The sequence below is a fragment of the Brassica napus genome, chromosome C3 (genome assembly GCF_020379485.1).
Source record: "Brassica napus cultivar Da-Ae chromosome C3, Da-Ae, whole genome shotgun sequence".
NCBI lineage: Eukaryota > Viridiplantae > Streptophyta > Magnoliopsida > Brassicales > Brassicaceae > Brassica > Brassica napus.
In genome coordinates this window covers 58,409,278-58,431,295 of record NC_063446.1, presented here as the reverse complement: position 1 = coordinate 58,431,295, position 22,018 = coordinate 58,409,278, and the positions used below count along the sequence as shown (strand labels likewise).

At 32.9% G+C, this 22,018-nt stretch overlaps 2 protein-coding genes and 1 non-coding gene across 4 annotated transcripts; all 3 read right to left on the bottom strand.

Moving 5' to 3' along the window:
* Positions 1 to 7,468: 7,468 nt before the first annotated feature.
* Positions 7,469 to 10,650, bottom strand: LOC106416557 (nucleolar and coiled-body phosphoprotein 1-like). Its single transcript, XM_013857486.3, has 6 exons — positions 10,411 to 10,650; positions 9,967 to 10,153; positions 8,891 to 9,472; positions 8,098 to 8,506; positions 7,905 to 7,986; positions 7,469 to 7,827 (listed from the first exon to the last, which is right to left on the bottom strand). The coding sequence occupies exons 1-6, from the start codon at positions 10,441 to 10,443 to the stop codon at positions 7,618 to 7,620; spliced, it is 1,503 nt and encodes a 500-aa protein (XP_013712940.1). The 5' UTR covers positions 10,444 to 10,650; the 3' UTR covers positions 7,469 to 7,617.
* An 8,455-nt stretch (positions 10,651 to 19,105) lies between these two features.
* LOC106416617 (putative hydrolase C777.06c) lies at positions 19,106 to 21,555 on the bottom strand. Of its 2 annotated transcripts, none has more exons than XM_048750291.1 (10): positions 21,188 to 21,555; positions 20,749 to 20,884; positions 20,514 to 20,641; positions 20,277 to 20,424; positions 20,083 to 20,188; positions 19,938 to 19,996; positions 19,798 to 19,833; positions 19,613 to 19,722; positions 19,448 to 19,509; positions 19,106 to 19,357 (listed from the first exon to the last, which is right to left on the bottom strand). In XM_048750291.1, exons 1-9 carry the CDS (start codon positions 21,373 to 21,375, stop codon positions 19,452 to 19,454), a joined length of 969 nt encoding a protein of 322 aa, XP_048606248.1. In that variant the 5' UTR covers positions 21,376 to 21,555; the 3' UTR covers positions 19,106 to 19,357; positions 19,448 to 19,451. The 2 variants fall into 2 exon arrangements, with proteins under 2 accessions (XP_048606248.1, XP_013712995.1); XM_013857541.3 differs by having other exon boundaries at positions 19,438 to 19,509; positions 21,188 to 21,548.
* Positions 21,556 to 21,672: 117 nt separating this feature from the next.
* Positions 21,673 to 21,743, bottom strand: TRNAG-GCC. Its single transcript has one exon. It is a non-coding gene; the product is annotated as a tRNA-Gly (tRNA).
* Between the last annotated feature and the right edge of the window lie 275 nt (positions 21,744 to 22,018).

Here is a 22,018-nt window from a genome sequence, read left to right as displayed (position 1 = left end):
AATTGATTTTACCTAAGAATCAAAAGAAAAAATATGTGGTTTTCTTATGAACTTATGTTTACAAAGAAGAAGCTAAAGAACCAGTTTTGTAAGTTTCTTCTGGTGAGTTAAAAAAAAATTTACTATAATATTATAAATCATTTAAATAAATAAAAAAATAGAGAAAATCAAATAACTTACTTGGTAATGCTACAGACCCACATAATATTTTATTCTGTACACCACAAACCAAAACTCTGATTTTTAATTTGTCTTGCACTGTTGCACATAAGATTACACATACTAACATTGCATAAGCAAAAATTAAGAGTGGGGTCCCATTAGGTGGGGGTCCCATACGAATGTTTCGTGAGCCTTGGTACAAGCCCGCCTCTGGACATGTGGTATCTTTTATCATCAACCACATCTAGCTTCGATTAGACTGCAAAGGGCATGTACAAGCCATTACCACGAATTGACGATCTAGAGAGCTTTTTGGAATTCTAGCAAACATTTTTCTTTAGTTTTTTTTTCAAGCATTTTTCATTTCTAGGATTTTCAATGAGCATGTCTTTGTAACAAAATTTTCCAAGTGGACATGGCTTCATGCTATAAAGTCCTCTAAATTTTTAATATAATTCAGTTGCTAAAAAAAATAGTATGTGGTATTGAAAACAAAATAGCAAAAAAACAAACGTAAGATCAATGTAAGTTTTGTTTTCACCAAAGTATAAGGAATATGAAACGAAATTTGTAGAATGGTTACAACATAGAAACGTGAACGTGATATCCATAAATATCTTGCAACATAGAAGAATTTATGATTAGGGCTTGTGTGTGTGTGTTTTTAGAAACTATTAGGGTTTGTGTGTTGATTGGCTATTAAGAGAACTAGGAATGGAACCCCGCGATGTCGCGGAGGAAAACTATAATAACAATAATATATTAAAATGTTTAGAACCAAAAAATAATAGTATATAGAAGTCAACATTTAAAAATATTTATATAATTAATATAGTTAAAAATAAAAGGACGAATATTAAAATATTTTTAAATTATTAAAAATTAATTGTAAATAAAAGATATAAAACTGTGATAAAAAGATCCAATCTCTTAATTCTATATTTTGGTTTGATATTATCAATAGAGTATACAAACGATTTTTTTTTTTTGAGAAAGTGATATAACTCTTCAAAACATTTTCTTGTAATGTTGAATTGTTGAAAACAGTATAATACAATTTTTATTTATAAGACAAAATTTTGAAATATATATTTTAAGATTTTTTAAAAAAAAGCCTGCCAGATACCTAAACACCAAAAATACATGGTGAAAAAAAAATCTCTAATAACATTTGTGTGTTTTTATTTTATTTTATCTTTTCAGTTCTAAAATTCACATGCAATTGCTAATGTAAGATAAGACAACTAAATTTTCTTTTTCTTTTAGGCTAGGATACAAGAGATACAAACAGAAATTTCCGAGGTTTACATGTGATTCTACAAAGATCTTTTATGTTCCTTTGGAGTAGTGAATCTCTCTTCATTTCTTTATCTATTTCTTTCTTTGTTTTGATGTTTCTTTTTGTTGTATTTTTTCATTGCTAAAACCTATAATATATATATATATATAGACCAAATATTGCAATGGTTAACAACCAAAGATTGCAATGGTTGATCACCAAATGTTGCAATGGTTGAACACCAAAACTTGCAATGGTTAACCATTAAGGATTATAATGGTTCATTTAAACAGTTGCAAATATTCATCCAAACAATTGCAACCATTCATTTAAATGGTTGCATCAGTTCACTTAAATCTCTAAAAACATTATATATATATAAAAACAAAGAAAATACAGATTTAATTAACAAAAATAATTATAAGCGAAAAGGTATAATACACAATTATACACAATTCTACCCTTTTTATGTTTGATATAATACTTGTGGAAAAGTTAAGTCGTACTTACGTATGACAAATACAATTATACACATCAACATTGTGTTTGTGTAATGTTTTAGGTGACGCAAGTAAACACACAAAAACAAAATTAATAGAATTGAAAAAAAAAACATGATTAAAAAGAAATATTGTTGTGAAAAAAAACTTTAAAAAATGAAAGTAGTTATAAACTAAAAGACATTAAAAACTGTTATGAACAAAAAGATACAATGAACAGTCAGTCATGAGTAAAACTATAATGAAAAGACATATTCTTTAGAATTAATTGAAATACACTTTTAAAAATAATAGCATCAGTTCACTTAAATCTCTAAAAACATTATATATATATAAAAACAAAGAAAATACAGATTTAATTAACAAAAATAATTATAAGCGAAAAGGTATAATACACAATTATACACAATTCTACCCTTTTTATGTTTGATATAATACTTGTGGAAAAGTTAAGTCGTACTTACGTATGACAAATACAATTATACACATCAACATTGTGTTTGTGTAATGTTTTAGGTGACGCAAGTAAACACACAAAAACAAAATTAATAGAATTGAAAAAAAAAACATGATTAAAAAGAAATATTGTTGTGAAAAAAAACTTTAAAAAATGAAAGTAGTTATAAACTAAAAGACATTAAAAACTGTTATGAACAAAAAGATACAATGAACAGTCAGTCATGAATAAAACTATAATGAAAAGACATATTCTTTAGAATTAATTGAAATACACTTTTAAAAATAATAGCAGTTATAAACTAAAAGGTACCAAAAACTATTACGAACAAAAATGTACAATAGACAGCCATGAATAAAACTATAATGAAAAAACATATATCTTATAATTAATTAGGATTGCTATTATTAGTAGATATAGTGATCGGTTAATAAAAAACACAAGTCAAATAAATAACAAATCTGATAAAGAGATATTTGTAAGTATATGGTTTGATTTGTGGTGTATGAATGTGATTCACATATATCTTTAGTGGTGGGACTATGAATTCTAAGTAAGAAAATTGGGAATTGTTTAAAATAATGTTGGGTGCATGTGATAGGAACATTTATAGATGACACAAGTTGGGGCACTTTCATGAGCCCTAGTTAAACAGTGCATGGTGACCCATCATTTTGAAAGTTCTCACCTTTTTTTTCTTTTTCTTTTTTACCTATTAAAATTAGTTTTCTTGTTTAAAAAAAAAATTGTTTCATCCTGTTGGAAAATCAATTGTTATTTTAATATTTTTTTAATTGTTCATATGATGTCGCAGCCATTCATTACAAGGTAAAGAATAGATTAAAATGAAGATGTAATAACTTAGCTTTTGTCTACTACACATGGAATCATATGTCTTTTCTAGATAGATGTCGTAAAACTATTCTTTCAAACTTATTGATTTTTTTCTCATGACGTTAGTTCATGATATAATAATTTTCTCATTTTTATTTTAAGTTTTAGAAGCAGAAAGTGACATATGAAATTCATTTGATTTAAAACATGCATCAATCCATAACTGATTGTACTTATTTTATCAATCAACATAAATTTGGAAGAAACCTAAGCCGGAATTCGATCTTCAATACAAACTTTTCAAACTCTAAAGGAATGCAAAAAAATTCTTTTAAGTTTGCTGTTGAAGACCTTAACTTCATATAGTAGATAAATTATAAATAATTAAATGATACATGTAAAAAAATCAAATTTATTTCAACAAGAAGTTCAGAGAATCTGTATCAATTAGTTGTATGGACAATTTGCCAAATGTCTAAGCTTGCAAAGAAAATTTAGTGTATGAAATTGATTTTGACATAATTAGGGAAGTAACAGTTATGCTTCTATTGATCCGGTTTTAACCTTATCTCTTATAAGTAGTAGGTGGAGGAGAAATATATAGATGATGTAGATAAAGTGAAGTATGGCTAATATTTACATATGAAAAAATATAAGTAAGCTACGTTATATTCATAATAACTACATACGGTTTACATTCTTGGGTTTGAAAGCTCACAGGTGTATTATTCCAATTTGACGAAATAGTATAGGACACCAGCCTAACATCTAACTCCTACAGATTAGACTCTCACATATCAGATAAATAGTATACTCAAACCCCTAGTTATTAAAGCTAAACCCTAATTAGTAAAATATAAACCCAAATATAATTAAATGTTTTGCCTATATTTTTTTTAATGTATCATCTATAGTATGGACCATAAATTTTAAACATTATACACCAGCTTAAATACTACAGCCGAAGACAAATTCCTAATTACTAAATTGTTCCAGAAACAACCAGGAATGCATATTCTCTTAGTTTGAAAGGTTGTGCGTGTTCTATTCCATATCATTGAAATAGTATAGGATCTCAACTTGCCCTCTAACCCCTATATAGTATACCGTCCCACAACCATTAAATACTACACCCAAACCCCTAATTAGTAAATCTAAACCCTAATCGGTAAACTATAAACCCAAATATAACATATATATAACTGTTGAAATAGTATATGAGCTCAATCTAACCTTTAACCTTTACATAGTAAACTCTCACACAACCACTAAATATTACACCTAAATCCCTAATTAGTAAATCTAAACTCTAATCATTACACTATAAACCCAAATATAACTTATGATTATTATTCCATTCGACATCACATTGTATTTTATGTTATTTGATGGTATAATAAATTTTATTCCATTTATGTTAACTATATTATTTTTCTTTACAAATCATATACACACCAATAAAACTCATATACATACTGATACAAAACTAATATCAATGAAACATGGAACAACAACCAATACATAAAATTTGTAAACTACAGTTGCAAACAAGATTGAATCTTCTTTTTCAAGCATCGAATGAAATATATAACATGATAAATAGTACATTATATATTAATAAACATGGCAAAAAGAGAAGTGTCGAATTTGAAAGGAAGACAATCTATTCCATTTCATAAAATAGTATAGAAATACATCTTGTGTTCAACTCCTTCCTCTTCTTTGTTACACGCAATTCTACAATCATGTATTCAAGTCTCTTTCCTCAATTTTTTTTCGTATTCGCCATATCTAATCTCACATGCAACATAAAATGGATGCACAGAGCCGCAATACTGTCGTCGCAACTTTAGATTTCAGAATCGGCGAATTCTTTGACTCTCTTCTTAGAAAGAGTCCTCATAATTGGCCTGCTCTTCCAAAATCCGTCGACGGATGTACTTGAAAGCTTCGTAATCGCTGAAGAAGGAGAAAAAAATTGTTAAGCTTCCTCAGTTATTATATGTTAAAAACTTAATACAGTGAAAAGTTTGTGACAGACAAATAGCTACGTCCATCTATTCAAATAAATAATATCTAATATATATTTAATTTTTTTTACGGGTTATCCCGGTTGATTAAAAGGGCAAAACTACATTATTACACATTATACAACACGTATTGGTGGAAATTAGGGCAAATAGTCGGTAAATTATATTTTTTTTTGTGCTACTGGATGCAAATTCCCTTAGTTGTATACATGATTTTTTTGAACTTTAGTTATATACATGATTACTCTGAACTTTTGTGAAATATAGACAATTTAGTTAAAAAGTAATGATATTAAAAAAATTACTTAAAACCGGGAATTTTACTTTAAAAAACGGGGAATTTTACGTTAATATTTTACTTGTCTTTTTATCAAAGACCAATCCTGATTGTATATATCTTCTATTTATTTTGTTGACTAAGTGAACTAGAATTAGATCATGGTTTGATTTTATGTTAAATGTATGAGATAAAGAAGATTTCAGAAATTGATAAATCAAAGTTGATAAAAGAGCGGTACTACCGTAGTCAAATTGAAGTATCATGATTCATGATACAATATTACAAATGAATATAACCAAAATAAGCTTTTAGAGATAAGGGTTTTGAGTGGATATGTAAGTTGTTACCGTACGACTAGTTTTTCTCATTTATCTTCATTTGAAACGACGAACAGAAAACGTCAAATGAGATATTAATGATGGTCGTCGAAATACTTTTCTGAGGCAAAGTAAAAAAAGGACTTATATAAAGGAAAGAACCAATCAACCTTCGTTGTTTTTTATGCCATGGACCTACTAATTAGTTAATATTATTATTTTCGAATGAATGTAAAATATTATTCAATCAAACTTTTTTTTACATCAAATGCTTTTATTGTTGATTAGAGAACATAATCAATAAATTAAACAAATAATTCAATTCTTTTGAACTTCAAATATGAGAGGAATCTTGCGTTCTTGATCCACATGTGAGATAACAAGTTAAGTCTCACATTGGAAATTAAACAAAAAAAAGTTTAATATATAAAGAGATATCCAACTCTAATAGTACGAGTCCAAAAATAAATCCATGCGGGCCAGCCTCTTAGGTCCAAAGTGGACAATATCGTACTAATCGGATAATATAGATTTGGACATGGGATTTCACAATCCCAACAATTTGTATCAGAGCCAGGTTGACGAAGATCTGCAAGAAGACCAAAATACCCTTTAAATAAAAATGAGATCCTTAAGTTTGGCATAGATTAGTCAGAAAATCATGAAACCTGTGATGCAGTGGGAGAAACATCCTCAAAGGAAGCCCTGCGATTACTGGTACACGGTGGTACCGAAGATAATTCGCCGAAGGAAACATATGAGATAAATGTGGTCCTTAGCTTGGGGGGAGAATATGAAATAACAAGTTAAGTCGCACATTGGAAATTAGACAAAGAAAAAATCTAATATATAAAGAGCTATCCAATTCTAATAGTACGAGACCTTTTGGGAATGAGCCCAAAAATAAATACACGCGGGCCAGCCTCTTAGGCCCAAAATGAACAATATCGTACTAATCGGATAATATAGAGTTAGGACATGGTAACAAACCCCTCCCCAAGATTTCAATCGCCTTTCCTTTGACGGGTAACAGTTTCAGGCCAATAGTTTTGTCCACACATTTGATCAGAACCTTCACATCCCTTGGCTTCTCTCTTTGGCGTCGAGCATTTCGTTCTCTCCGTAAGCTGTGTACCAGAGATTGGAAAGTGTAACGAAGTTTTAACTAATCTGGGTATCAAGAATAATTAGATGTAAGAAATAAACTGATCTAAGTTTACCAATCTTTTACATTTATCTGATGCTTTAGGGTAACCAAGTTGTAATCACAAGTTTTAACTCCTAATTTTCATTTAGTTATTTGATATTTACCATTCATCAAAGAAAACACACTCAAGCCCCAAATATGATGATTGATCATTAGCTAACTGGACCAAAAGTACTCATGAACTTTCTAACCATTGGACCCATAGCTCAAAGCCCAAATATATCAGTGTAAAGGGCCACTAGTGACAGTTATTTGGTGAGCAAGTAAACATTATGTGAACATGTAACCATAACGCCAAGCTTTTACTCCCAGTGGTTTATACGGCCTACAAGTGGTTTCTGTTTTTATCGGTTCAGGTTTAAATTGTTCCTTTAGGGCCTTAGGCAATAGCAAGCCCCAACGTAAGACACAATCTTTGCCATTCTCTTTTGAACCCAAGCAACAAAAGATGCATTCCAAAAAAAAAAGATGCATTCGATTAATATATTACACAAAGGGATTTGAGAAGCAAATCCTGATTAACTCAAAAGACAAAAAGTCATTCCAATGCCTCATGAGAACCAACCACAACATATCTTGTATCCTGACGCCGGTATTTGACCAGTTTCCCTGATAAATTCGGCTTCAGCCACTGCCTTCTCGGCATCACGGGCTTTTCTAGCTTCCGCGGAAGCCCGTTTCTCTTCAGACCTTTGCTTAGCCATTGCTATTTTATTCACTATCTTTGCTTCAGCTTCAGCCTTCATCTGCTCAACTTTAGCCTACCAACAATGCTTTATCAGTGACTTTTATGTAAGTGATCAAGCAAAAGTATCCAAAAAACGCCTCACGTACATACCTCAATACGTTGCATTTCTGCTTCGAGTTTGGCTTTCTCCTGGCTTTCCCAAGCTTGGATTCTGATCTCCTCACGCTTATACCTAAAGAAAATTTTGAGTGTTAAAAAAGAAATGAAAACAAGTTTTTTTAGGTATTCTGCTTTATGTTTCTTCACTGACAAGTTTAGTACTATTTGGTTAAAGAACACAAACCTTGCATTATGTTTTGATTTTTCTGCTTCTTCCCAAGCAATCGCTCGTTTATCAAACTCAATCCTCTGTGTCTCCTCTGCGTCTACATTGTTTTTATTGTTCTCCTCTTCTTCTTTACTTGCCCAAGCCGCGATGTTCATCTTCCCTAACCGAACCCCGAGGGTTACTATCTCTCTTCTCGTCTTCGCTTTCATTTCCTCCTCAGATAGTTCTCTTTTTGTGTTTGCTGACAGGTCTTGTGACTCTGCTTGTTGGCCTCCTCTAGGAGTAGAAGGCAGAGACGAAGTCGGGCTGCGAAGAGGAGTTGTTGCACCAAATGGTGTTACAGATCTTGACGGTTCTTGACTCGGTATTGGTGTCATATCAGTTCCCATATCTCTCATACATACAGAGCGTATCACAGGACCAGCTTCACACAAAAAAAAATCAAGCTGATTCAATATTCAAAACTCTACTAAAAAACAAGGGCAACTCTTCAAACTAGTACATTTAAAGGTTTATCCTAAAAATAGCATCCATTGATAAAATTTGCTAAAAATAACACTCGGTCATTTGAATGCTAAATTACTCTAACTCCTAAACTCTAGTCTCACCTCCACCCATAAATACAAAACTATAAACCCTAATCACAAAACCTTAAACTCAAATAGAAAATATATATTTGCTATTTTTTTTATTTTTAATAGATGCTATTTTTCTAAATCAGCTTATATGATACAATTGTCATAAAATATGATTTAATGATATGTGAGGGCATTTTTCAAAAAAAAAAACAATTAATCACCATTTTTACCTGGTGTTTCGTCACGTGATGAATCCTTTGTTGTGTCCACAAGACCATTGCTTTGTGTTGATTGTTCGATCAACAAGTTTCCTCCATAACCTTGAGTTGGAATTGGATGTGGCACCGTGGGAACATACCTAGGGAACTTCTCGAACCCATCAGTTTGCATCCTAGATTTGTTATGCTCGTAAACTGTATTATCGGTCACAACTCTAGCAGGCAATCGGTTCCCTTGACCGTTCTTCCTCATCACCATGTTCTGTCTGCTCATTATCCACTTCTCAGCATCATTCCACTTGGATGGCATCTGTCTCGAAGGGTATGCTCTTGAGACATGATTCTGATTCGAACGCTCTCCACGAACACCACCGTGAAACTCGAAGCTTGATGAGCTGGCGTTACTGTCATAATCAACATTTTCATCTTCTTGTGGTCTCAGAGCCATACTCAAGTCAGCCTTTTTCAGTTGCTGAGGTTTCGGTTGATTGGTTTCTCTCGTAAGACCTTCAGACCGATGTCTCGAGGCTTGAGTATCGCTTAGGTCCAAAACCGACAGTTTAGCTACTCCTTTGTCCGTTTTTGAAGCCGCCACTAACAAGAACAGAGCAAAAGAGACAAACTTTAGCCAAGAGCAGAGCAAAGACAAACTCTAGCCAAGTTAAATTGAATTAAAGGCTTCAATTGTAACATGGAGCAGAGAGATAAATCAAGAACAGAGCAAAAAGAGAAAAGCTTTAGCTAAGAACAGAGCAAAGACAGAGACTTTGACCGAGAACAGAGCAAAGACAGAGACTTTAGCAAAGAACAGAGCAAAGACAGAGACTTTAGCCCAGAACAGAGGAAGACAGAGACTTCAGCCGAGAACAGAGCAAATACAGAGACTTTAGCCAAGAACAGAGCAAATACAGAGACTTTAGCCAAGAACAGAGCAAATACAGAGACTTTAGTCAAGAACAGAGCAAAAACAGAGACTTTAGCCAAGGGCAGAGCAAAGAGTAGACAGAGACTTTAGCAAAGAACAGAGCAAAAACAGAGAAGTTAGCGATTCTAAGACAAATTGAGAGACTAAAGACGAGAGACAAAACCATTATCATCTTCGTATGAATCAGATTTAGAAGCAAGCAAGCTGTTCTTGGAGAATTCAGTGCCGTCCGAAACTTCAAGACGAACAGGAGATGTTCTTGAAGAGTTATTGTTAGATCCTTCTCTCTTTTTGTTATTGTGCGGACCCATTAGCTTCATTCTCAGCTTAGTCGGCGAGAGTATGCTCTTCTGCAAGATATAAACCGAAACTTGTGTTGCATTTTTCATGGCGTCAATAGTTTAAAGGACGAACAAATAAACCTTTTTCAGATAAAGCAAAACTGTTTGATTGAAGGGAGGAGGAAAAGGATGAAAATTAACAGTGAACATAGATTTAGAAAGAAAAAGTTCATATCTTCCTCCCAAAAATTCTTCAACAGAGGAAACTCACTGTTAAGGTAATGGATGTTGTACTTGAGAGAGAGAGAGAGAGAAGAGTTAATTACCTGCTGCACCTTCTCAATCCTCTCGTACTCCATGGCCAATGCCAAGTCCTCTCTATCTGTTTATGTATATATATATTTCTACAGATTATATAAATGAATGAGGTTGAAGTAAGACAAGACCAGCTTTGTCTCGCTAATCCTCTCTCCTCTCGAGAAGAAGATGAGAGACAAATGGATGTTTTGTAGCTGCTTTATCTTTATTAGAGTTTTTGGGAATTTTTAGATAATGATTGAACAAAGAGGGATTTTTTTTTTGTATTTTTTATCCGTTGTCAAGAAAGTGCATAGGCATTAAATGACTAACGCCTAAAATATTTAATAGACTACGTAGATTACTAGTAATATACTAATTTTATAATACACTATATTAAACAGTATATTTATACATAATAAAATAAATAAAAATATTTTCATGAAATTTAAAAAGTAATATATTAGTTTTTTATGAATAATTATTTATTATTTTATTATTATACTTTTTATTTTTCAAAATAGTTAATATTTTGGTTGAATCAACAAAAATTAAAACATATATTTTTACTTTATCTAAAAAGTAGCATTCAAAATGTAAAGTAAAACTAATTAGACAAATCATCAAAAACTATAAAACATCAATGGACATAATTTTCATTATTGAAACATTAAAACTCTTCAAAACGTCATTTATTTTAGACCGGAATAAGTTATTTTTGTATGGTTTAGAAGATTATTACAATGGTTTAAGGTATCTTGTTTTTTTTTTTTTTGATCAACTGGTGTCTTAGTATTTAGAATCGTTTAAGTGGTTGTATAGAACTCTTTTAAAAATACTGATTTTTATACATATATCTGGAATCGATCTGGTTTTTTTTGTATTTGCGTAATGAATATTTTTTATTTCCATAGAATTAATAAACTCAGAAAAACTTCACTTTATTTGTATTGAGCAATACTGAAAAATAGAATAAAAACAAATATATGGTGGAGCCATAAAGTAAAAATGATGTATAGAGTTGGCATTGTACATAACAACACTATTTCATCTAAGTAAGAAAATCATTGCAATGATTATGATTTTTGAGTGAAGTTCCTGTTGCAATGATTTTGCTTTTAGAGATGTTAAAAGAAAAATGTTTTGATTTTTACAAAATTAACAAAATATAATATACTTGAAATACTACATGCCAAAAAGAAAAATTAAGATACTAATTATATTTGTTTACCTGATATCTGAAAAGTCTATAAGTACATTTGTGAAAATCGATCTTTTATTTACGTCTTTCGAATCTCGACACTCGCCATAATGAACTTAATCAGTTTGATAATTTTCATTCAAAAAAGGTTCATAAAAAACAAAATATAATGAAAGGTAAATGATATTCTTTTTGTTAACTGGTAAACAGTATATAGACTACATCTCATGTGTTTTATCGACCTAGTAATTATGACAGACGGGATGAGTCAACTCTACTGGTTAGAGCCTTGGGGGCTAATTGTCATGCTTCCGGGTTCGACGCCAACCGGAGGCGAACTGCTCATCCATGTCACGAAGCGGGTACTGGGCCTTCGGGCTCAGAACATACCCTCCCGGGTGAAGCCGGTCCGCTGTCTGACCGGGCCCAGGGAATGATCCGCGAAGCGGGGAACCCTGGATTACCAAAAAAAAAAAAAAAATTATGACAGTGACAAAAAAATAGAGAAACTTTATTGGGTTTTTTGCAGAAATGACATATAACTTAAAGTCAAACACAAAACTAACCTTCTTTTTTTTTGAAAATTGGTTTTGCCCTATTCACCCCACAAGTTCATATAATTTACGAAAATGCCATCAATTTTTTTTTTCTTTTTTTTTTCGAAAATAACATTTTTACTCTCTCACCCTCGTCATTTTCAAGTAATTACAAGATTGCCATTGTCATCAATACCACAACCACCATGAACAACCAATTTGAAGCTCTTAATGCTCCCAAAATCGATTTACCCTTCTTCTTTTTCCATTCTTGTGAACTAAACACAACATATCTCTCACTTTTTTCTCCACAATGAGCTAAAAAACCCAAGATTTTGATTCTAAATTTTTTATGGTTCATAGAGTCATAGAAGCTAACGATTCTGGGTGGGTTACTTTCGTTTGTGATTCTGTGTGCTTGGAGAAGCCTTATGTATGCTAAGGAACTTATCTCACCAATTTAAGGTATGACATCGAGTTTTTTTCCAGATCTGTTCGTCAGACGACTTACTTGGGAAGTCGTCTGGCTGTAGACAACTTACCTGGAAGTCGTCTGGTCAACGCAGAGGTTATTTTTGCAATTGACTTTGAAATCTGTAACCTGAGACGACTGAAAGTTAAGTCGTCTGTTTTTGTTTGGTTTCAAAAAAATTTCCAAAGAACCTAGACGACTTACATTTCAGTCGTCATAGGTTAGTTTTGCATTTGACTGGATAATTTCAGAAGTTTGACTTCCCCAGACGACTTACATTTCAGTCGTCTGGCGAAAATTAAAATAATAATATTTTTTTAAAAGTAGACGACTTACAGTTAAGTCGTCATAGGTTAGTTTTGCAATTGAAAAAAAACTTCAAAATTTAATTATACACAGACGACTAATAATTCAGTCGTCCACGAGACGACTTACTTGTAAGTCGTCCAGGATTTTTTTCCGAGATTCTGGTCAAACCTCGTAAATCCTGGACGACTTACATTTCAGTCGTCTCGTGGACGACTGGATTATAAGTCGTCTGTATATAATTAAATCTTGAAGTTTTTTTTTTCAATTGCAAAACTAACCTATGATGACTTAACTGTAAGTCGTCTACTTTTAAAAAAATATTATTATTTTAATTTTCACTAGACGACTGAAATGTAAGTCGTCCAGAAAAGTCAAACTTCTGAAATAATCCAGTCAAATGCAAAACTAACCTATGACGACTGAAATGTAAGTCGTCTAGCTTTTTTGGAGTTTTTTTTTAGCCAAACAATAGTAGATGACTTATTTTTCAGTCGTCCGAAATAACAGATTTCAAAGTCAATTGCAAAAATAACCTCTGCGTTGACCAGACGACGTATAGTTTAGTCGTCTGGACAACTTAGATTGAAGTCATCCGCGTCTTCTCCGCTAGTTTTTAAGTCTTCTACGTTAGTTTTTGAATAACTTGTATTTTTAAGAGTGATAAGTAACTTCAAGATATGTAAAACTCATATTTACAAAATATATTCTCTCCCTTAGTTTTACTAAATTTGACTAAGTTTTTCAACGTAAACTTATAATAAAATATGATATGCTTTGACTAGTTACTATTGTTTATTTTCATCTCTTAAGTATTATTGTTATAGACAATAATGATGACTATTGTTATGAGTTGGAAGAAGGGTTAAAATGCTTCTTAATTTGTAAATGTGTAAACACATTGTTAGCACATTTAATACATCTTGGAAAACATTATTACTGATTTTACAAAAAATTCACAACTAAAAGAGTAGACATGCAATTCACAAAACAGACCACAAACAAAACTATTATAGATCATTCCTCTACAAAGACAAGCTTGGATTCCACTTGAGTAGACAAGACCACACGACTTTTAAGAAGTCCAGACGACTTCTAAGGAGTCCAGACGACTTTCAGGAAGTTCAGATGACTTTGTCAGAAGACTTTTAGGAAGTTCAGACGACTTCCAGACGACTTTACAGGAAGTCCAGACGACTTTACAGGAAGTCCAGACGACTTTACAGGAAGTCCAGACGACTTTACAGGAAGTCCAGACGACTTTGTCAGATGACTTCCAAGAAGTCCAGATGACTTCCAAGAAGTCCAGATGACTTCCAAGAAGTCCAGATGACTTCCAGACGACTTCCAGACGACTAACAGGTAAGTCGTCCCAGAAGTCTTCCAGATCTGAAAAAAACCTGCATATTAAATCCAGATCTGAAAAACTTGCATATCCAAAAACGTTCAAATGGCTTAAAAACAGAAAAAATGAGTGAAAGATTAGATAGATCTACCTTTACAGAACACACAAAAATACATATATAAAAATAATAGATCTACCTTTAAATTAGTGGAAGATGAGTACCATCTAATTAAAAACTTGCAAAAAAGATAGATTAGTAAGAAAGACATGAGACAAAACTGGAAAATTCATATAAATTTTGGTGTTTTCAAGTCAAAGAGATTAGAGTGGGTTTGAAGAGTTTTAGTTTGGGAAAAAAGTAAGAACTTTATACAACAAGAAGTTACCAAATGAAGAAAAATCAGACATAAGAACTTACCAAAACGCTCAGATCTATTATGAAAGGGAGACTTCGTCAGAAGACTTCCATGAAGTTCAGACGACTTCCTGGAAGTCCAGACGACTTCCTGGAAGTCCAGACGACTTCCTGGAAGTCCAGACGACTTCCTGGAAGTCCAGACGACTTTGTCAGAAGACTTCCAAGAAGTCCAGACGACTTCCAGACGACTTCCAGACGACTAACAGGTAAGTCGTCCAAGAAGTCTTCCAGATCTGAAAAACCTGCATATCAAATCCAGATATGAAAAACCTGCATATCCAAAAACGTTCAAATGACTTAAAAATAGAGAAAATGATTGGAAGATTAGATAAATCTACATTTATAGAATACACAAAAATACATATCTAAAATTAATAGATTTACCTTTAAATTAATGGAAGATGAGTACCATTTGATTAAAAACCTGCAAAAGAGATGGATTAGTAAGAAATACATGAGACAAAACTGAAAAATTCATATAAAGTTTGGTGTTTTCAAGTCAAAGAGATTAGAGAGAGGTTGGAGAGTTTTAGAATGATGAACATTACATTTTTGTTGCAGCCATTTGAGAGGAGGAGAGAGAATGTGTAAATTTTTCTTTATATAGGGAGACAAAAAATCCAATTAGGTTAAATATTTTTGACTCAGACGACTTCCTGGACGACTTACATTTCAGTCGTCTGGTGAAAAAATTAAAATAGACGACTTACATCTAAGTCGTCCAGAAGAGTTTAATATTTTTAGCGGGAAATTAAATATTTTTAGCGGGAAACTAAAATAGAAGACTTTCCAGACGACTTACAAGTAAGTCGTCTGGTTTAAATTATTTAAGCGGGAAAATAATTTTTTAAAAAAATTTTAGGCGGGAATATTTGGACGACTTACATGTAAGTCATCTGTTTTAATTTCTTCACCAGACGACTGAAATGTAAGTCGTCCTAGTAAATTATTCAACAGACGACTAAAATATACGTTGTCCAAGTAAATTATTCAACAGACGACTGAAATATAAGTCGTCCACACCCTAAACATAACCCCTAAACTTAATTATCTAATTAAAGACTTCATAAAATCAAATCAAACTTGAAAAGTGTTTACTATACACATAAATAAACACATATAGGTGAAAACTAATTTTTGAAAAAAACATTTTAGTTTTCCAAAATCTAACCCTAACAATACATACAATACTACAACATATGTTTGCCAAACTCCTAAACCAAAGTATTTCATGATTCACTACTTCCACTCATCTATCTTCAAAACAAATCAATTTTATCATATCTTAATTTATATCACTTAAAACTGTTTATAATTACTTGATTTTTATTTTTCACGCATCAAAATTTTTTTTACAAGATTTATAAATTATTTTTAAAATAAACCGGTACCAGACGACTTACACTTCAGTCGTCCAGACGACTTCCAACATCTCAGACGACTCAGACGATTTACTAGGGCTATATTCGTAAAAATGACTTCTGTTTTTTTGTTTGGTCACAAGGGGCTGAGATGTAATTTCACTAGGCTTTTAGGTTAGTTTTGCATTTGATTCAAGTTTGGGTATAGGTTTGGGGTTAAAATCAAGTTGTGGGTTAGTTTTGGCAAAAACCCCAACTTTATTTTGTTTTGTTTAAAGAAGAAACCGAAGAAGCGAAGGTGTGTAGATTCGCAATGCAAATGTAAATCAGTACTGAAACGTAAGCAATCGAACTGACACTTTCTCCACTTTAGGGCATTACGTTTCTCTGTCACTTTGACCGTTGACTAGCTCTCTTCTTCTTCGTTCTCTTAAATTTGTATTTAATAGTATTACTGTACATATTTTCATCATGGAAAATCTTCGTTTATGGATAAAAGTTCCAATTATACATGTAACCAGAATCAAAATTTTCCGTTGACTACGTCTCTCATACTACATTTAACTTAGGTTCAAAATTCAATTGTATCTAAAAGTTTTACCACGAAAACAAAATTAAATAACATTGTTTTAGCAACGTAAATTTGAGGAGGATCTGTGCCCTACCGAGCATGCCAATGCCACAACTCATTATATATTAACTTGGCATGGCAGGTCCAGAGCATAGGCAAAGAAATCGACCGTTTAGGGCATGCCAATTTCAAGTGAAAATTTTAGTTGTATATAAAATACAAAAAAATTACAAAATAACAAGGGTACAAAATTTAAATTGAGCATAAAGCATCAAGAAAAAAAAGAAAATGTTGGACCGGCACTGCGTTTCACGTGAACAATCTATTAGAGGCTTGACCTATGTGGAATGGAGTATAAACAATCTGTGAACTTTAATTAGAACTTTAGGTACGTTATAGTTTTTATCGGCTTATAAAATTCAAAACATGCGAATGATATAAACAATTGGCGAGGGTGCACCGTGCACGTATTGTGAGGCTCAAGCTCGGCTAGATTCCTATAGACTAACCTTGTTTTCCTCAAAAGATATCTTTTTTAATTAGTATTTTCTCAATGACATGCTTTTACACAGAAAATATATTAGTGTACATTTTTCTCACAGCGGAAAGAAAAACATATGAGTTTGTAAGATAAACAAAATTAAATTATGTTTTCTTGTTTTGTTTAACATGATGATATTACATGCCTATGGGATGATCCATACTAATACTCAAATGGAAGTAAAGTCCACGAACAAACCATCTCTTCGGATATATAAATAAACTTTAATCAATAGATTTATATCTACGTAACCACACGATGAAGTGTAGTAGAATATCTTCAAACTCAGTTAATAAAAGCTCGTCTACCACTAAACTACAATGGTGTGATTAAGATAAATTTAAGTTTTTTTAGGTCTATAATAATAGTAATTAAGTACGAGACTAAGATGTAACACATTTAATCATTTACTCTTGTGGCTGTGCTATAGATTTAGTGTCATTACAAATGCAAAAGAACATTACATTAATTTATAATATAAATCGTAACTTTATAATATGTTTTTGTGATAGTTATTTGGTTCTTGGTTTTAATAATATGTTTCAGCGTTGGGTCTTTTTTTGTCCTCAGTTTTAGTTGGTTTAGGAGTCGGACCATCCCGGTCTAGATAGGACCGATTTTGTGGTTTAGTTTATTTCTTTTTATATAATTTTTTTAAGTTGTCTCTTGTAAAAAAATTAGAAATTTAAATATGAAAACCTTTAAAGGAAAATAAATATATATATGGTTCTTGGCTCTAGTTGATGACAAACTTGAGCCATATGGTTGATTTTTGTCGTTTGTCTATGTATGAATTTCAGAGAAAATGATACTGGTTGGACTGTGGAGATTTTTTGCCTAATTTACACGCATCCAACATTCTTTTCTACGTTCATAAATAGAAGATTATTTTCTTCTCACAAATAGTGACATGAACATATTTAGATATATTGTTCCATATCAACGTTGATGTGATCGTGATGTACATACTAGTCGCTAATTTATTTGATTTTCTGAATTGAATAAATAACGAAAAGCTTGTAGCCATTTTTTTGGTCAACAGCGAAAAGATTTGTACTCACTAAAAGAAAGTTCAAACAAACATATATAAACGTAAAATGTCGATACTTTCATAATGGCCTTGTTGAACTTGTGCGCCAATCTCATTTTAGTGGTCGGTGTACGAGATAAGTCGTCAAAGAAGCCACTAGTTCATTTCCTCGCACACTTTATGACATTTTTTCCATTTCACATTGCTAATATTATTTAATCAAATAATTTAGAACGTTTATCTAATTTGCAAAGGTTCAAACCCATGAGTTTGACTACCAGAGTTGAAAACAGATGTGGAGACACAAACCATTCCCCACCAGTGGGTCCATGAAGTTACTACCCAAAAAGATATTGATTAATTAGGTAGTTGGTGGAACCTAGATTAGCTTTCTGTTGTGAGGATTAGATGTAGGCCAAAGCTTGTAAGCACGAAGGAAACTCATTGAAGGTTGTGTGATCCGGATTTTGTTTGCTTTCTCTCAAGTCAAAAATGAAAAGATTATGAAGACTAAATGATTTTGGTCTCCACACCTATATATCAGACACTTTTCTGTTTTCTAAGAAGTGGAATCATCGTACTATACCTTGAGTTTCTCTTATAATTTTGACTTGATAATGTAGTAATCGGGAATTTCATATATCTTTATAAAGGGTTTGAATATTAAGAAGCCGATACATGTTTTCCATATTCAAACTTGTTTGACATGTCTTAACGGTCCCGTGATCTCGTACGCTTAATAAGACTTTGTCCCTGAGAGTGACCTGTGAAATATTCTTGTTTTATTCCTTGATCTTCGGACATAAACTTTCAATCATGTTTCATACAGTCAAATCAATAACCAGTTTTGAACTTCCACAGAAGTTAAGTAGCTGTGCTAATCTTTTCTGCAGTTTTCTATTTAGAAATATGATTGATGAATCAAAACATTTCAAGCATAAAGTAATTTTAAGATGAACTGTGTTCTTTCTTTACTTATTATTTTAACAGGTATATCTGAAACAAAATCATCAAGATAATAATCAAAGTTTAAATCCTAAACTATAACTTAAAGAATACACAAAAAAATCCAACTTAAGATAACAAATAACAAAACAAAAACCTTTTAGTGATAATCTTGATATGAAGCTCTCTCTGTATCTTAAGAAAAGAAGACCCACATAAGCATCCTCATCTTCAAATTTAGATGTTCAGCCTAAAGAGATTTAATGAACATAGGTGAATCAAATGCAAATAATTTTAGTTCTATAAATGAGAAGGCCAAGTAATACTTACTTTTTTTTACCTCTTCATAGATCAATAGGGACTCTCAAGCCATCATGCGCAAGTTTTACTGAAATCCCTTCCCTAACAAAACCAAAAAAAATTTGCAACAAATACAATAAGATAAATCCTCTCTTCTGTGTATGGTTTCTTCAGATAGATGATGGTGTAATTGAGAGTTCTCTACCTTTTAGACCATTCCTCAAGAAACTCGTTGTCTTTGTGGTGATCAAACTCGTGAGTCATTCCGATCAAAAGAGCCCTTTTCGGACTCAGTCTTTTGATTGTCTCTAGTGTCTACATAAAACAAAAGTAAGCATACATAGACATATGAAAAGAAAAGATAAAAAAACACCTTCAAATTAAGCTAACCTGCGGGAAACACAAATGGGTGTTGTGGGATCCTGTCTGCAGGCAAAATAAAAGAAAGATGGAGAAAGAGTGTTGGAAGCATCAGCATACAGTATTCATAAAATGTTTGACCTTTTAGGCATAAGGATGATCTGTGTCACCTTATATAGTGTATCCAAGATAAGGAGATCTAGCTGTCCACTGCCAGTTTTTGATATAACTGTATAATCCAAAACCAACAGAGTCTAAGATATCTTGTTTCAGAATATCAAAACACACACGCACTAAGAAAAGCGTTACACCTACCATACTCGGTGCTTGGAAGAAAGCGTGAGACATCGGATATATACGCCACTCTTGATTTTTCTCCAAAAAGGAAACCAAGACAGACATAGTCTTCTCCATGCATCACCTACAACATAAATAAGATTTTTGAGTCTCCACATAGATAAGCAAGAAGACATGATTCACTACTTGTACAGAAGCTTTGAAAAACTTACTGGAAGTGGCGTGAATGATAAGCCTGAAGCTACAAAAGGCTTCTCACAATCTTCCTCGATGACTCTCCAGTCCAGCTGCGCCACTCGCCTAACTTCTTGGCCTTCTTTAAGTTTCTTCTGAACCAAATACGGGAACTTCACAGCAAGGCTGTTTTCAGTACATAAAAGAAGCATGTGATAGTTGAAACTAGAGCTTCAAAGTCTCGACAAGATCATAAAGATAAATGTTTTTACTACCTGTCCATAGCATAACGACTAACAAAAATGGGAGTAGGATCTATATCATTGGTGGGACTAAACGGCTGCACGGAACGTATATCATCGAGGCCGAGTACCGCATCAGCATGCTCATGGGTCAAAATGATCTGCAGTACATAGAAAATTGAAAACCTCAAAAGTTACGATCAAAGACTTCGACTTTGGTTAAAGATAGCTTTCTTCATGCATAATAATCTCAGGCATGTTAACTTACAGAGTCAACTTGAGGAATGCTGTGAAGAGTGAACCAACGAAGGACTTGTTCCCTGAACGTCTTGCCAACGTCGATTTGAATGTACTTATGATTGCCATCACTCTGGCAGTAATCAATGAGCAGTGAAGTGTTTCCCCTGCCAACAAAGAAGAACGAGATCTCTAGCAGTGAGAATAATATCTCCAACTCTCTAAAGGAAACAGACGATGGATCGGATCGAAGCGCCCACACACAATCATAAAGCCTTCATAATATGATTCAACTGAACAAAGTAGAGCTTACGACTAACTGAATGTGCTACACAGATCAAATGAACGGAAGGAAGTGAGCTCAAACCCGATAAACATCGGAGCTCCGATTAAAGATGAAAATTCCGAATCTCGAATCTGACGAAGATCGCAACCTGTAAATCACCGGAGAACAGGGGGAGTGTATGTACCTGTAGTTAGGGTTTCTCTCGGGAGGGATCGAAAGAGACTGAGAGCAGACGTGGCAGGGAGAATCCGATTTCTGGATCAAGCACATTGCGTTAGGGACCGCGCTCGAGCATCCCGTTCCCAGGAATATCAGAGCCGATCCATCGCGATCCGAGCCGTTCTCAGCCGGAATCGAACCGTCTTCCATCATCGGAGATATACGAGTGTCGCCGTTTAAATCTGGAATATTCCGGCGAAGGAGGAACCTCGAGTAAAAAAACGCAGTTAACAGAACGAAGCGAGGAGAAAAAAAATAATTACATATAGCTTTTTAAAATATAATTAAATAAATAGACAAACAAATTGATTATTTAAAAAAAAAAACACACAAAATTAGTTGAAAAGGTGAAGAAAAAAAGAGAGCTCAGGATGCGGCAATATCATCTCAATTCAGATGTGTGCGAAGGACCCAACCAACGCTAAGCCAATGTCTTCATAGCTCTCAGAATGCACCAGCCGGGAATCGAACCCGGGTCTGTACCGTGGCAGGGTACTATTCTACCACTAGACCACTGGTGCTTCGTTGAACTTGTTTATTTAAAATAAGTTTTCAAATAAGTTACAGACTCAGCCTCTATTCCCTACTTTGACTAAGGCAGGTTTGTTTCTCTGCGTTAAAGATTGGCCTAAACCAAGTTGCCTCTTGACTTGTATTTAATTTACTTTATAGCAAGACTTGAAACTTCACAGCTCAGACAATGCTCAGCATGCCTCACTGTGTATTGACCACTTTTGATTATTCTTAATAATTTCATTATAGACTTTAGTGTTTTGTTGTTTGCTGCCTTCACAAT

Bases quoted from the DNA above. Each gene is read 5' to 3' on its own strand.
- LOC106416557 (XM_013857486.3), bottom strand. From the start codon at position 10,443: ATGGAGTACGAGAGGATTGAGAAGGTGCAGCAG. The intron at 9,473-9,966 runs GTTTTGTCTCTC...TGTTCTTGTTAG, and splicing joins TTCATACGAAGATGATAATG to TGGCGGCTTCAAAAACGGAC. The intron at 7,987-8,097 runs GTTTGTGTTCTT...AATTTTCTTTAG, and splicing joins AAATCAAAACATAATGCAAG to GTATAAGCGTGAGGAGATCA.
- LOC106416617 (XM_048750291.1), bottom strand. From the start codon at position 21,375: ATGATGGAAGACGGTTCGATTCCGGCTGAGAACGGCTCGGATCGCGAT. The intron at 20,425-20,513 runs GTAGTAAAAACA...TACTGAAAACAG, and splicing joins AGTCGTTATGCTATGGACAG to CCTTGCTGTGAAGTTCCCGT. The intron at 19,997-20,082 runs GTAGGTGTAACG...TGGATTATACAG, and splicing joins TCTTCCAAGCACCGAGTATG to TTATATCAAAAACTGGCAGT.